This window comes from Trachurus japonicus, chromosome 1, assembly GCF_045865225.1.
Source record: "Trachurus japonicus isolate A0001 chromosome 1, Traja_1.0".
NCBI lineage: Eukaryota > Metazoa > Chordata > Actinopteri > Carangiformes > Carangidae > Trachurus > Trachurus japonicus.
The window spans coordinates 32472710-32489304 of NC_140907.1; the positions used below are offsets into that span (position 1 = coordinate 32472710).

Here is a 16595-nt window from a genome sequence, read left to right on the forward strand (position 1 = left end):
TCAATGATGATGAGTGTGTGTGTGTGTGTGTGTGTGTGTGTGTTGCAGGAGAGCCAGTGGCTGGACAGTGTGTCTCTGCTGATTAAAGACTCGTTGGAGGGCGACATGATCGACAACCTCTCTGGTTCCGTTTTCCACCACTACTGCTCTCCTCCCGTCTGCAAGGACTGTAAGAGCCACCCACAGGAGGTCAGTGGAGCACACACACACACACACACACACACACACACACATACATACACACTTCTTCTTCTTTTCCTCCTCCTTCTCCTCCTTTTATTTTCACATGTTTCTTCAGCCTGTAGCTTATCAGAGTCAAACAACAGTGGGTGGAATTAACATGAAGCACCAAGTTGCCAATCACACAAAACACACAGAGACATGCAATTTTCACCCATTTACACACAGACTTGCTTTTGTGTATGAACCCAAAATTAAAAAACATTTAGTGTTTGATCGCAGTCATAATCCAGAGCTCTTAAAGATTATACAACTAATCACAACTAATAATGGATGGTGAACCAAGGATACAGAGGCAATAACATGGTAAAAACTTTAGTTTAGTTTAGTCTAGTTTTATGGCTAAAAAAAGGGTAAAACAGGCCTTTAAAGACCTAGAGGACATATCAGCAGACATGTAAGTGCAAAATTGCATTGCAGAGCAGTGCAGTCTCCGCCCACCACTCAGAGACGCATTGCTAATGAGCTACTGGTGCTGTGCAGAAGGAGAGCCCTGGGAAATGGCACAGGTTTTGTGATTTTGGCTAAAAACTTCATAATCACAATTTAAAGACCACAGAGAATGCTTTAAAATAACCAAAAAGGGTCATTGGAGGGGGACTTTAACACTCAGGAGTCTGAACAGCTGTTGAACTCTGTGTCAGCAGCTGTTACAGTGACGTGTGGATCCTAAAATGCTTTTGCACAGAAAGACTCAGGAGACTTGAAGCTTTGAAACAATTTACAATTTGTCAAAGTCGTGTAAAACACACCAAAACACACCAGCATCAAACAGACTGTAGTATGTGTGACAGTTTACACACATCCAGAAGTTAAAATGTTTAATTTTCGCTCTGAAAAGAACATTTTTCTGAGATATGTTACAGAAATGCACCAGTGCAGAACCTTTCTAGTATTTAAATGACATTTACATAATGGGCCTCTGATACATCCGCAATAAGCAACAAGTACAGCTAAATATTTAATAGTCTGGTACCAATTCAGTCCAAATAGACAGGTTTTAAATTGAGTTGTTAAAGGGCGAGTGGAGTAATCAGCATCTGGGTGGTGGAGCTCCAGCTCAGAGACCCGCACTTCAGTTGTTTGGCCGCTGTGTGTGTTGTGTGTTGTGTTTTGTGTTGAGCTGCGTCGAACTCATCGAGCTTCTGGTCACACCAAAGCCTTTTACAAGTGGGAAGCCGGTGAGGGATCAAATGCTCGCTGCAGCACGAGGGGAGTTCTTGATCGATCTGCTCCATCTCCACGGCCGCAGTGGGAAAAAACGAGCAGGAATGAGATCTGCAGTGCAGCGAGGGAGAGCGTCCGTTCAAAACAGGGAGAAAAGAAGTGGTTTAAATGAGAATGATGCTGATTTTATTGATAAGATACAGTGCAAATGGGTAGGTTCAGGAACATACAGCTCCAGTTACTGACTGAGAAAGAGAAATAATGCAGTGATGTACTTGTTCCTGTAGGTTACTGCCCCACTGCCATGTTTACACTTCTTACTCTGCACATCTCAGCATCACAGCCTCACACAAGCTACGACTGCAGAAATAATCAAATCCTGTATGTGTGTGTGTGTTTGTGTGTGTGTGCAGAAAGTACTAAAGGATCTGTGTCAGTCCTATGAATGTATGTGGCTATACAATATCACATCAGCCATGCTGTGTGTGTGTGTGAGTAGATAGTGGGAAAATGCTCACGTGAATAAATCTCCTGAGCTCTCCCAAAGCACATAGCAACAGTGTGGATTGCAAACAACTTAGAGAGGAGAGACCGTGTTTGTGTGTTTGTGTGTGTGTGTGTGTGTGTGTGTGTCAATGCCACACAAACACACACACAGCTACGTCTGTATCCCCTGGTCAATATAAGATCAAACATCCGAGTGAATCCGCCTCATCCTCCATTTCCCCAGGTTGTTTGTTTATGGCTCAGTTCACTAGAAATCTAACTTTATTTATATATTTGTGCATCAGTCCCCAGACACACACACACATACACACACACACACACACAGAGCTGTAACTAATCCTACACATGTTCCAGGGCTGTGTTATTTATGTCATGAGCGATAACCACCTGATAAGAATAACATACTGTCCTACGACTGTAGTGTAATATTCCCACTGTAATAATGATGCACTGAAATAGACTATTTAAATAAATTAGGATAAATCATTTAAATGCAAATCCGATCCAAACTGAGGTTCGGTGGCAAAAAATGAAGTTTGCTGCATAAGTCTTGGTGGGCGAGAGGAAGATGATTCTGATATCTCTGTAATTTATATGCAGATTAGCTGCACATGTGGAAAACTGTAGAGCAGATGTGCAGTGGCCCACTGGTGGACAGTGAAGGTACTGCAAGTGGGCCGACAAATGTTTTATAAAACATGACAACTATTGGTGGAAAAAAAGTGAGTCATATAAAATTAAATGAGTTTTGAAAACATTAGAAATATAACAATGTTTGGTAGCACTTTATAATAATCACACACTATTAAGCATTAGTAAATACTGAATTCTTCATTTATAACGCATTAATACTCATTAGTATGTAGTTTATAAATATAGTTGGTGCTTATCAATGATGAGTAAAACATTTTTAACTGTGTTTATTAACTACATACTAATAAGTATTCATGTGTTATAAATGATGAATTCAGTATTTAATGCAGTGTTTTTCAACCTTGGGGTCGGGACCCCATGTGGGATCACCTGAAATTCAAATGGGGTCGCCTGAAAAGTCTAGTAATAGATAAAAAAAAGAAAAAAAGACTGATGAAAATATTTTTTAAACTAATAATTATTCTTTTTAAAATTATGATTAAAAACACAACACACAATCTTAAACAACTGTATTCTATACTTTCACTTTCTCAAATGTAAATCGTGTTCAAATAAAGTGCAGCATATAGAAATATCTGAGCTGGAGCGTCTTGATTGACGGGGTCGCCAGAAATTTGTGATGTCAAAATGGGGTCACGAGCCAAAAAGGTTGGGAACCACTGATTTAATGCTTAACCAATGCTTAATAGTGTGTATTACGGTGTGTTACGGAATATATTGTATTAGAACTAACTCTTATATGAAAAATAACTTTTTTGAGTAGGTAGTTAGATCATCAACTCGCAGTCTCACAAATAAGTAAATAAATAAAATGAGTAAGCAGATAATCATATAATGACTAATAAATCGATAACTAAATCCTATAACATGTAATTACTGGAGCCAGCTCAGGTTTTCAACAGTTCCCTCTATGAAGTACAATCACTGGCTGCACTGGAGGATTTTAAAAGTATTTTCAAAGCTTTGAACTTGCTTTGAAAGTGACACTTCAATGTTGTTAAATCTTAAATGACCCTGTGCAGAGCGTGGTGCCTTCATGCACCAGTGTTTGGGTCCTGACAGTTTTCAGTTTTGAGTGAAAGTCGCTCGCTAACAAAATCAAATCTTTATGCTTCATACAGTAGTTTGAAAAATAAAGTGAAGGTTCATGATGTGTTATCTTCACTTTAATGGGCGTTTCAACAATCCAATTTTCATCCTGTTCATTTCATTAAAATCAAAATAAAACGCCGACACAGTTAATACCCAGATTTGATTTGCTATAAAAGGTAGAAATAGGTGTATCCAGTATTATCTGGGGTTTATCTGCAGGAGAGAAATGCATTTGCTGCTGGTAACATTTGGATATTAGAATAAAAATGTCTCAGAAAGTTCAGACAAACATGGAATAGTCAAAGGTTTGTCACCGTGTTCATCCATGCAGGTCTCTGTGTTTACTCTGCCCTCATGCTGTAATATATTGTTACATTATTCTCTCTCCTTCATTCTTTTTCTTGTATTTTCTTTTTTTTAACATATCTTAATTACTTTACAATGAGAACAGAAGCTGCACCTCTTCATTATTTCATCTTCTTTCTGCTCATTGTGATGAAAATGTTGGATATTTTAGAAAGTGTCTTCAAACCAACCAAACTTTGAGCTAAAAATGTACAAAAGTCCATGTATTTTTAGTTTAGTTTTTAAGTATTTATATGTTCAGATGGATAAAATTAATTATAAAACACATGTTTTTTGCCACATTTACTCATCAATAAGCACTTAAATTTATTTTTTTTTCATCATTTTATACACACATTTTCTTTTTTATTTCAAACACAACCAATTTTCTAATGTAAATATTTCTCTCAGATCATATTATGACATAAGTGTCTCGAAGAAAAGTATTTTCTAAAATCAAAGAAATCAAGAAACACACCATTCCTCTCTTCTTCACACACACTTTGATGTGTTTGACTCTAATAACTGGTAACGAGCATCACTTCACTGGCTTGGACGTCTCACACACACACACACACACACACACACACACACACTCTTCACACACCTTGTGTATGTTTCACCACTTTTACTCACCTCAAACATCTGGCTAAGGTGGTGACATCACTTCCTGTTGTACTGTGGATGCGCTGTGATTGGTTGATTGTGTGTTTGCGGGGACAGATCCGATTGGCCGAGGTGGAGCAGGCGTCTCTGATGTCAGAGCAGCTGTCGGACAAGTCGTCGTCGCCGGCGCTGCCCGACGACCTCAGCCTGGACGAGCACAGCGGCTACCAGCTGCTGGTCAGAGACGCACAGGTACACACACACACACACACACACACACACACAGTGACCGATGATAACATTCTGTTGCTAGGCGACATCTAGTGGTTGTAGCGAGGGAAAAGTGTGGTGAAGGAAACACAGTAATACTGTATGACACAGGAGAGCCGTGTTCGATTCCCATGTGAAACCATCAGTTTGTGTGTGTTTGTTTTATCCCTAATCAATAAGCAGTCGACTATTATAACCGATTTTTTATTATTTCACTTCATTTTTTATGCAGAACATCATCTAAATGCCATTTGTATAGTTTTTCAAAGAGAACAATGTAAGGAAACATTCAGCATTTACTGAATTTTATTTCATGTTCCAAACATGGTACAGTCGTTTCAAATGCTTTTCCAGAGGCACCATGCAAGTTTAATTTATTTTAATGTTTATTTAACAGGGATGATACATACAACATTGCCACAAAAAATGAGAAAATGTGATGCATATAAGACGTCTAGCTTCAGCTAATTTGCAGTCTTTAGTTTAATTACTGCGCAGACAGAACTCGAATACTGTACACAATACAGCCTACAGCACAGTAATGTAGAGCTTACTGTGGTTAAAATTATAAATAGGCAATTGCCTTTAACTTTGTTGTGCAGTTCAGTAAAAAACAGTAGGCTTAATGTACTGTATGTCCATAGTACAAATCTTCTTTTTACTGAACAGCCCGTTACCGTCTCATTTACGTTAGCTATAGCAGCAGAAGCAGATGTCCAGCAAGGAATCATGGGAGTAAGAAATAAAATAAATACACGTAGTTTTAAAGGGACAACCAGGAGTTTTGGAAAGCGAAGTGTTTTCACACTACATTTCCCATGAGCCTCCGCGCACACTGTGAAATTCTTGGACCGGCACAAGACGGACAAAAGCAAAAACATTTGCAATCAGATCAGATACCGTCGCAGTTCCGACCATAAACGGCGATCCCCGAAACTAGGAAATGCTGGGCGATCCGACCACTAAATAATAATATCAAAATAACGATAAAGATGAAACAATATATTTATCAAAAATGGACCCATTAACAAGTGGGTAACGTAGATTCATCCACATTAATATGAGACTCTTTTATAACCAAATACAAACTCCTCGTTGTCCCTTTAAAATTGTTTTTACACATGTTTTCATTCATAAAATGACCAAAAATGACTATAAGCGGATTTCTTCATTACTACATATAAACTAATGATTTAAACAGCATTTGTATAGAAGTGATTCTGTCCCAAGGCTTTTGATCCATAGAAGCAGTTGATTACTATATCCATGATCGCTATAAGCGGTTTCCACTGTACAAGTTTATTTAATGTGTTTGAAAGACAAAATAGAGGTTTGTGTTGTGTTCACCAGGCAACATGTGAGTCTGTGAGGACACATAACACACACACACATGCACACATGTGGAAACAGGTTTTGGGATGGAAGATAACAACATGTAGTTTTCTGTCAGACGACTGGAGTTACAACATGATGAAAGGCGACTTTGATGCCTAAAAGTTTCCTCTTACTCCAACTCTCAGCATCATTTATAGATCTGACACAAACAGTATCTGTGAGCCTGATGTGTATATTGTAGTATAATGCAGTCCGTGTATATTCACAGGGATAGAAACTTCACTATCATTTATCTATCAATGAATATTTTAGTTGTTAAATTAGCTGTAATTATCTCTCTCTCTCTCACACACACACACACACACACACAGGTAGATGTCGTCAGGGCTCGGAGGAGCCACAGCTCTTGTCATCACACCTCTTCCATGTGTTTCCTAATCACCATTAATTACTATTTACACGCTTTAGTGCCTGATTAAAAGAGATGCCTCCCTCTGAGCTCTTGATATCAGCGTGCTGGGATGCATGCACGTTCGCGCGTTTGTGTGTGTGTGTGACAGTGTGAGTGCATCTTTCACATCTCCCCCCTCCACATCTTCCTCCATCACCGGCTCTTTGCCTCCCAGCCCGGTCGGTCGGTCGGTCGGTTCCACCTGGCCCGTTTCATCAGCGCGTCATTGAAGCTCCTCCGTTCATTTGATCCAGTTTACAACCGACAAACAGCAGCCGAGCAATTTGAGGCTTTGAAGCCGCCGTTACTTTTCTTTTCACCACATCCAATTTTAATCAGATTTGTATAGATGGATAAAGGAAAGAGACATGAAAAGAGAGAGGAAGGGGAGGGGGGGGGTTGCTTTTTGAAATTGGAAACAAATTGTACTCAGATTTCCATTATGACAAGAGGAAATGAAAGACTTGAGGTTGATATCTTTCTTGCTCCGGTGAACATCGCTGCACCTGGATACAGTATCATGACGCTCCATCTCTTTGTCTCTTTGCCTCTTTTCTCTTTCACATCTTCTTTCTCCTTCTTTTCTTCTCTTTTCTCTTTTCTTTTTTCCGTCTGGCTCTCCCAGAGGGGCAGCAGTGACTCCCACAGCTCGGAGGAGTTGCCCACACGGGGGGGAGGAGGGGGCTACAGAGGCCTGCTGCGACCGGCCGGCTCAGGGAGCGAGGAGGAGGAGGAGGAGGAGGAGGAGGAAGAGGAGGAGGAAGAGGAGGGGGTCCAGGAGCTGCTGGAGGTGGGCGTCCATCCTCAGCTCAACCCTCCGTCGCCGCCAGAGCAGAGAAGTCGCAGCACAGGTAATGGATGGATATGAAAATGAAAATGGAAATGGTAATCGGAGTATTTTTCTTTCTTCTTTTTTTTCCTTTAGCGCCGGCGAAAAGGTTAAATTGAATCTTTCCCTCCACCAGTCGTATTAGAATAATCCCCTCTCAGTTACCTTTCATCAGATGCTCCTTATTATCCTTATCTGGACTCCCTCCGTGACCTTCGCTGGTATTTAACCAGCGCCGCACTTTCATTAAAGCTGCGACTTTGACGCGACATTGATCGTATCGTTTTTTAAATAACGGGGAGGATTTTTTTTTTTTTTCCAACACTGCACAAGGACGCGTCTCATATTCCGCACAGTTGATTGACTACCGCTGCAATTAGAGCAGGGATAGATGAGGCAGACGCAGACATGTTGATGAATGACATGTTATGGTATGTTGATGGCTCACCCCCCCACCCCCACCCCCATTCCCTCTTCAGTTACATGGCCGTCATCGTCGGAACAGATGGAGCCATACGAGGCAAAGTCAATTCAGGGTGACTGTCGAACAGCTCAGAGTCGTCACTGAAGACATGAAACAACACATCACACACACCCAATTAGAAATAACATATTTAACTTCCTATGATTACAACCCTCTCTTCTCCAGTGATGGGGATAGTGAACGTTATAAATGAAAGGCACTACTTTTTTCAGTAACGAGTAATCAAAAAAGTTACTGTTTCCCCCCGTTACAACGCCTTTACCGTTACTGACAATAAAATGTGCCGTCACTTAACTCAAGAAGTTGCATCAGAAAGTAATACACTCGTTAAAATGTAGGCTACATTATATACACATTATTTTCAGTTCATTAACTAGTCAGAAAAAAGCTTAAGCATGTTGAAGAGTCGCCTATGTGGAAGAATACTGAGTGAGTTGGTTAGTTCCAGATAAACGGGGCTTAGGGAGAGAAATCTAAGTAATTTGACATATTTGAGCATTTTATAAAAGTTACTTTTCCAGGTAATTAATTACTTTTATCATGGAAAATAACAAGTAACTATAAATAATGACTTTTTAAAATAACGAGCCCAACACTGGTAGCAAGTAATCAGTCCCCCATAATAACGCCGTTAGTTTTACTGACAATAAAATGTGCCGTTGCTTGACTCAAGAAGTCCTGTCACAAAATAATACACTTGTTTACCTATGTGTACGTTATATAGGCCTACAACTGGAACTAACCAACTCACTCAGTATTCCTCCACACAGCCAGGCTCCACGACGCACTGTATCACTCCGCCTCTTCCACACACCACTGATCCAAACAGCTGATAGGTGGAGTGATACAGCGTCGTGGAGCCCGTCTGTGCGGAGGAATACTGAGTGAGTTGGTTAGTTCCAGATAAACAGTGTGTTAAAGGAGAATTCCGGTCATTTTCTAAGTAACGCTCTACAGCTCTAGGTCCCCGAGTGTGACCATAGGAAAAAATCAGAGAAAAATATGTGCAGCCCGGACCTAGCTCTCCTCCTGCTAGCTGCGCTACACTGCAGTTAAACAGCAAAGTAATGGGGGCAGTTCTTCTAACCGTGACTTTGGCCTCTATATAATGCTCAAAATATCACTACAAATGCTTTGCAACATCCACCAGTTCCTTACCACACAACACTGAGTGTGCATAACTCTGTTAATATGAGAAAGCAGTGCTACATGTGTGTTTTTATCAGGTACCTCTGTTTACTCTAGCTTCCAGGGTAGACCTTACTAGTCGACTGTCGAGCTCAGTACTGTTGACGTGAGGAAAACATGATTTTGGATGGGAAAAAAAGCAGTTATATTCATATTGATGCTTTTTTCCCATCCAAAATAATTGTCGAATAGCTAATCACAGCACACACACTCAATTAGAAATAAGATATTTAACTTCCTACGATTACAACCCTCTCTCTTCAGACGGTGATGGAGGAAGCTGCAGCGGAGAGGGAGGTGGAGGCGGCGAGTCGTCGCCCGTCTTCCACCTGCCGGCAGACTTCTTCCACCCGGCTGCCGCGGCTCATCCCAGCAGCCCCGGGAACAGCGTGGGCCCAGGAGACAGGGGGCCGTCCAGGTTGGCCTCCCCGGCCTCGTGGGCCTCGCTCCGCTCTCCCGGAGCCAACAGCCGGCCCCTCAGCTCCCAGGTATTACAGACACATCACATCAGTGGGTTCACATGATGTGGATGTGGATGGTTTGGGATGGAGAGATGAGGAACAGAAAAAAAAAAACCGACACCAGAGTCTGAGTGCAACACATCAGAGACGTGATGCAACAGTGTAAATAGATAATTCCTGAGAGGACGCAGTGAACCAAAGTTGTCATGCATCAAACACACAGGCAGTCAGTGGGGATTTGCCAAATGGAGGATAATGTGGAGTGAGCTTGTGATCTGAAGGCTGGATGCTGCAGCAGGCTTTAATCTACAGCTACACACAGCAACAAAGGCACTTATCACAAACACAGAATATTAATGTAGAAATGTCTTATTACCATTTGTTAACAGTAAATGAGCTTCGGCCTAATTTTGGCCACAAAGTGACGGCACTTAATTTGACTGTAGATAGAAAAACACTTCAATGGTCCAACTTTTCATTATAAAGCAGGATTTGGTTTTATACTATGAAAGTATCAAAGTGCTCAGTCCACAGAGAAGGGTACAGTTTCCCACTGTTTTATTTATTTGAAGTGTTGATCCATATAAAGAGATATATTTGCACTTTTAAGAACCAAAAACCATCTCTGTGTAGTTGTACAACTCTCTGTGGAGCTCCAGAAAAACATCAGGTCGGTTTCAGCCTATCAGACAAGAGGAGGCTCTGAACCTCTCTTCTGATTGGCTGAGTGTTGAGCTGTCTATGTATAGAGCTTTTTAATTTAATTTAAATGAATTTATTTCAACATGTAAGCAAAATAAAACAAATGTTGGTATGCAGGATGTTATGAAATAACACAAACAAGTTTGTAGAACAAAACTTGCAGATGGTCAAAAACGTGATCATTTCATTTGTCCCACATATTCAGAAAGGAGAGAGAAGAAGCAATGCTTATTTAATCCCTCTCCTTCTCCACTACTTATTAATACATTATTTTTCCAGCTTCCTTAAAGACAGAAACATTAAAGTAATACTTACATTCATCTACATTTCTAGATTTTAGGTCTAGAAAAGACACACAGATACTACATTATACAACATGAGACCTTTAAAACGATCCGTCATGGTTTTTGTAACGTTGTGATGTCATAACAAAGCAGCCCCGCCCACTCAGACCCAACCATGCAGGATTAGGTGGACTCTGATGTGTTTTTATTTGATCCCTCTGTGCCCTGATTAACTAAACTGAGCTTCACAGAGATTTTTTTTGTTTCCTCACTTATAAATACTTGAAAAAAAACACCACAAACATTCTTTGTACGGAAATCAAACACTCAAAGGTGTGCAATGTGGGACCTTTGAAGTGCGGTGAAAACGATGAGATCAATCACAACCTAAAGACTAAAACAGAGCAGCTGATCAGGATTAAACTATAAACAACATACATGTGAAAGCTACCACTTCCATCGACGTCCCGCTGTCGTGTGAAACTTCAGAGAAACTTCTTTTAGTCAGCGATAAAGCCAGGAACTCTATCATCTATATTGAATCTAACACCTCCCCTCTGTTGGCTCTGACGATAATCAAAAAGGCCCTTATTTTAGTTCTTGTTCCCGCGTAACTATGGAGACGGATCCCCCTCCTCCTCTACCTGTTTGGTTTGTTTGGCTCGTGCCTGAGCGGCTCTGTGATCCTCAGCTGCTACAGTAATGCTCTGCGGCACTCAGCTAATTAGCCCGGCTCAGCCCCGAGCCCCATACTGTTGCTGTTGTTGTTGTTGGCTCACACTCTTCGTCTGGTTCCTTTACATCCTTCTCTGGTGTTCTCCTCCTTCCTACACCTCTTTTCTGTCCTCTCTTTCTCTGACAATCCCTTCATTTTCTCCTTTTTCATAATCTCTCCACGAAGCAGTGCCACCATTAGGAATGATCAACTCCCTCCTTCGAAAATGAAACAAATACTTGGCGATGCACCAAACAATCCTGTTGCATCGAAACGTTAAACCTGAGCGAATCATATTGTAAAGATTTCCTTTATCTCTAAAGTCGGAATATTAAAATCAGACCCTGCTGCTTTTCATTTTACAATTTAAACGTTTAAACAGTTCAGGTGGTTCTTTGAAAGAAAAAGGAAAAAAAAAACTTTAACAAAAGCTGTGATGACAGGCCGGCAGAGAGCAAATTGAGCAAAGCTGGAGAAAAAAAAACGAAGAAAGCACTCTGTGGTCGAGTTTTTTAATGCTCTACAGATTTAGAGAATAATTTAACTGAAAAAAAAGCACAGAAACAGAAAAGTTGGAGAGAGCAAAATGTAATTTGGAGCTACTTTCTCTCTTTGACACCTTTGAATCTTTATGCCAAGTTATAACAAGTTAATGTTTTGTCTCAAACTTGCAAAGTGTTTTTCTTGGGTTGTCCTAAACTGATCTGTTCCGTTCTGTGAATTGTCTAAAAACTGATGAATATTTGATTAAAATCCACATCGTGCTCCTGTTAGGACAGGACGATACCAGTGCATCTGTGCCCGTCTCAGCCTGAAGGCCTGTACCTCCTCCGCAAGAACACAGAGATTTGTTTGTTTCAGGTGACAAGAACAAGAGCAAAGTTAGTTCTGCCCCGGACTTCATGAAGTATGAAACCATACTTCCTGTCAGGGTTTATTTCTCGATAACAACCTCCAAACTATTCATTATCCCTTAGTGGGTGATGCACCGAACCGAGGCGGCCATGTTGCATCGTCATTTTTTACGTTCAGTGGCAGCGTGACCGTAGGTAACCACGGAAACTCAGCGGAGCTGTCGGCTCGGGGAGAAAGTTTTCCAGGTAGCGCCTGTTAAAACTGTCACCACTGTGTAGTGTGAGGAAGGACGGAGGCACTGGTGTTGCATTCAGGTGCAGTCAGGCAGACGGCCGTTGGCAAACCAACCGGATGTCATTTTACTTGACGAGAGAAAGACGGTAAAACGTGTGTCAGGTAAACAATACGACATCACCATGACAACATATGTCACGCCTGTATTGTTTTGCCTCGTGCTGGCGGACCACTTGTTTACATAGACGCTTGTTTATCCTGTTACATGCAGCGTCTGTTGTCTGTCTGACGTCTGCCTGATTTCACATGAATGCAACATCAAGAATACGTTCCAATATGCAACCGCACCGCTAGATGGGGGGAATTCCTACATATTATATACCTTTAAAGAGTTAGACAGATAATTTATTTCTTCAATTGTGCAGCATAGGATGAACTATAAACCTTGTGTCTGATTGTGTCCTCTCACCCCCCCCCCCCTCCTCCTGTGTGCAGCACCCATCCCACAGTGACTCCTCCCTGGCCTCGGGCAGCTCGGAGGGCAGCCTGCAGACCACTCTGGAGGAGGGCCTGAGCTTCAGCGTGTCGCCGCCTCGGGATCTGGATCTGCCCGTGCCTCTGCTCTGCCCCCTGCCCCCCCTGCCCCTCCCCCTCCCCCTCCCCAGCCACGGCTCACAGGAACCAGCCCCGGCCGGAGACCAGAGCAACAACGCTAACGCTTTACTAAAGAGACGCAGCACTACCTTCTCCCTCCAGGCCACCAGGGGGCACCAGAGGAGCCAGAGCAGCTGCGGCGGCGGCAGCACCAGCCCCGGCTGTCCCCGCCAGGACTCCATGGACCCCTCCGAGGACGAGGACGCGGTGGGCGGCGCGGGGACGGGCGGAGACGGAGACGGAGACGGCTGCCGGCAGCAGAGCTTCAGCAGCGAACACTTATCGGAGACGCTCAACAGCCTCTCGCTGACGTCGCTGCTGGCCCCCGGCTCTCTGGCGCCGCCGCTGGCCAAGAAATGCAACAGCACGGGCTCGCTGGACCACCACCGGACCAACCTGTCGGCCCGCAGCAAAGACCCACGCCACTTCTACGGCATAGACGACGACGACGACGACGCCCACCATGGCTACCTGTCCAACCGCTGGACGGAAGGAAGGGCGAGCGGTAAGGACGGGGAGGATGGCGATATCACGGGCCGACCCACAGACACAACGTCCAGGAAAAACAGATGAAAACACTCGTTGCCTCTCTCTCCGTAGTGAAACTCTTTCTACGATTATTTGCATCTCTGGACCTTTCAACAGAACAGGGAGAAACTTTTATTACAACGTCCTCTGAAATTCTGAAATTCTCTCTTTGAGTCTTTGAATCGTCTTTTTTCGTCTCTTTCCTTCCTCCCTGGATTTGGCTTTTGCGTGGGGATCAAGTCATTTCTCAAAAGATTACAGTTTTCTTCTGAGTTTTGGCGTCCTCTCATTTCCACAGGATATGCGGTTTGCTGTTTTGAAAGGACTTAAACAATAGTGACAGAGGAGGACGAGAGGGAGGGAGGGCTTAGCCTTTTTAGTCGAACCAGGATCCAGCCCGACGGTTCCCGCCCGCGGCTTTTTACATTTTGAGCCATGACGAGTCTCAGAAAATGAGGGGGGGAAGCCATTAGAGGGAGGACGGTCCGGTCCTGAAACCTCACAGTGACTGATGAACACGACTGAACATGAGACAGTGTTTTACAGAGGAAACTGATTATAAAAAAAGAATAAAAACACATAAAAACTATTCTCTTTTCTCTAAGGAACAGGGCTCGATCAACCCAACGTGCCCTCAACCTTTGTGTTGTCAGTATTGGACGGATAAAAAGGCGAAACCAAGATGTTTTGAGGACAAAGTGAACTTTGTATAGTTGTTTATTTTTGTTTCTTTGTCTGTTTCTTCGTCACATCCATCGCTAACAGTAGCATAAACCTTTTTTTTTTCTTTTTTTCTCTCCTCTCTGGCAGACTCGGGTTGGTGACAGGAAATGGAAAAGATTGTGGTTTTTTTTTTTCCTGTGTTTCTTTTTTGCAACTTCAACATTTTGAAGTTGTGTGAATGTAAACGTGTAAACGTCCGTCTCTGTTTGTGAGGGAGAGGGGGAGAGCGAGACGAGCGAAGGCCGGCCTGAACACACAATGATGAAAAAAAAAAATATGACGAATAATGTTTGAATAGAAGAGAGGAAATGTGACTGCTGCTGAGAAAACATGTGGGTTGTTGTCGGGCGGAAGCGCCGGGTCACTTTCAGAGTGGACTCTCGTTCTTTCTACAAAACCCATGAAAGGGCTAAAATGTAGTGAGAGCAGACCTGGGCCAAATGTTAATGTAAAGAGTTGGAAAGTGTCCTGTTAATAATGTATAGAGATATAAGACAGATGTGTTATAGAAATAAAGAGGTCAGGCTTGTCTAACACGATAATGATAAATGATGTTTCCTACAGATCCTAAATATACATTACAAGAGAGTGTGAACAGAAGATTATAGAAGAAAAGAAAAGATAAAACATGAAGAGCTTTACAGCAGCAGGAGTCATCCAGCCTCCTCTGATTTCTCCATCTTCACCCACTGAGCAGCAGCTCTGCATCAGGCAGCGGCTGAATACGTCTGAAAGAGGAAGACTCAGAGCTAATAGATCAATTATAAAGAGAGACACTTACTGTAGGGAATCGACATGTTCAGTTTTTCCTTCTCCTGACTTGCTGCTGTTATAAAACCACACTTGACCTTTAAGGGAAACTCACAAAGAGCTGCAGAAGCAAAGGAATACCTGGCTGTGTTAAGCCCTAGTATTACCTGGGGACCTCTGGTCATTTGTAATAATTGTGGAGGATGTCTGTGATCCTGATCCCGTGCTAATGCGCCATGTCTGTAATTTGTATTACCAACCATATTTCACCAAACACAGACGATAATACTAGTCCCGTGCAAATCTGCATCTCAGATTCTTCTCGGATTGCATCTTGTTTTTATTGCGCCCCTTTTTCTACTTCTTTCCGTGTTGAAACATGGAGGCTGTGGTGGAAATTATGAGCGGTAATTCTGACAGCATTTTAGGTGCAAATACAGTTTGATCTCAGAACTAGAGACCCATTGGAAGAAACAGCTCAGATCCATAAAAAGAGCGAAATTTCTGAAATTTCTGGTTATTTACAAATTACCAGGTCGTCACCAGGTAATACTGATCCTGTGCAAATAGGGCTTTTGATCCCTGAGTAACTGTGGCTACTCCAAAAACCCACTTGTTTCTTATATAACAGCTTAATGCATGATTTAAAAAAATATGAATTAAACAAAAAAAGAGCAATGTCAAACCTGAAATATTCCACGCTCACGAGACGATTTGACAAAACAATATTTTGCAGAGGTCACATGACATCCAACATTGCCGAGCATCATCTCTGATGTGTGGACGCTGCATGTAGATGTATGGGGGGGGTGGATCCTTTATTATCACGTGCACCACCTCCAGTTAGATACGACCACAGCTACTGCAGATGATGCAGCGATTAGCAGATGCTGGAAATCCATCACCGTGTTTAATTGGAGAAGCTGGGATGACTTGATGGAAACACAGAGCTACTGCAAAGCAAACTCACTTTTATTTCAGAATCAGAATTAATTTATTGATCCCTGGAGTTGAAACTCTTTTGCCACAAACCAAACTCCCATTAGAAAAAAAAAAAAAAATTAAACGAAAGAACAAGGATATAGGTAGATAAAAAAAATTACTAAAATAAATAAAATAAAATAATATACCCAATAGCAGAAAAAAAACATATTTTCACAGTTAAATATACTACAAGTTTAAAACGAGTATAAACAGACATGATGCTGGTGATTCAGAGTTGTACAGTTTGATGTCAACAGGCAGGAGTGATTTCCTGTGTCGCTGAGTCTGTTTTTGCAACACACTGAAATGCAAATGCAGCTAGTGACACATTACAGTAAAAGTCAAATACAGTACAGTCAGAATCTGGATTGGGAGCTGGATGACACCAAACTGTCTTCATTAACCTCTGCTGATGTTATCTGGGTCTAAGTTAGACTTGAACAGCTGTTAGTTTACGTTATATGTTAAGGAAACTGCCGGTGGGCGGAGGGTGGCGGTCGTTGTTTGCAGCATTAAACCCAAATGATGGTTTGACTC

The 16595-nt window shown here is 42.1% G+C and overlaps 1 protein-coding gene across 1 annotated transcript in view; it reads left to right on the plus strand.

The window, feature by feature from the left end:
* LOC146992329 (voltage-dependent T-type calcium channel subunit alpha-1I-like) overlaps positions 1-14921 on the plus strand; it is a 292588-nt gene extending 277667 nt beyond the window's left edge. The window contains exons 34-38 of the mRNA XM_085785626.1: positions 49-189; positions 4729-4863; positions 7293-7518; positions 9433-9656; positions 12915-14921. Coding sequence (XP_085641752.1) covers positions 49-189; positions 4729-4863; positions 7293-7518; positions 9433-9656; positions 12915-13646 — 1458 coding nt within the window. The 3' untranslated portion in view covers positions 13647-14921. The remainder of the gene's footprint in view (positions 1-48; positions 190-4728; positions 4864-7292; positions 7519-9432; positions 9657-12914) is intronic.
* Positions 14922-16595: the final 1674 nt, after the last annotated feature.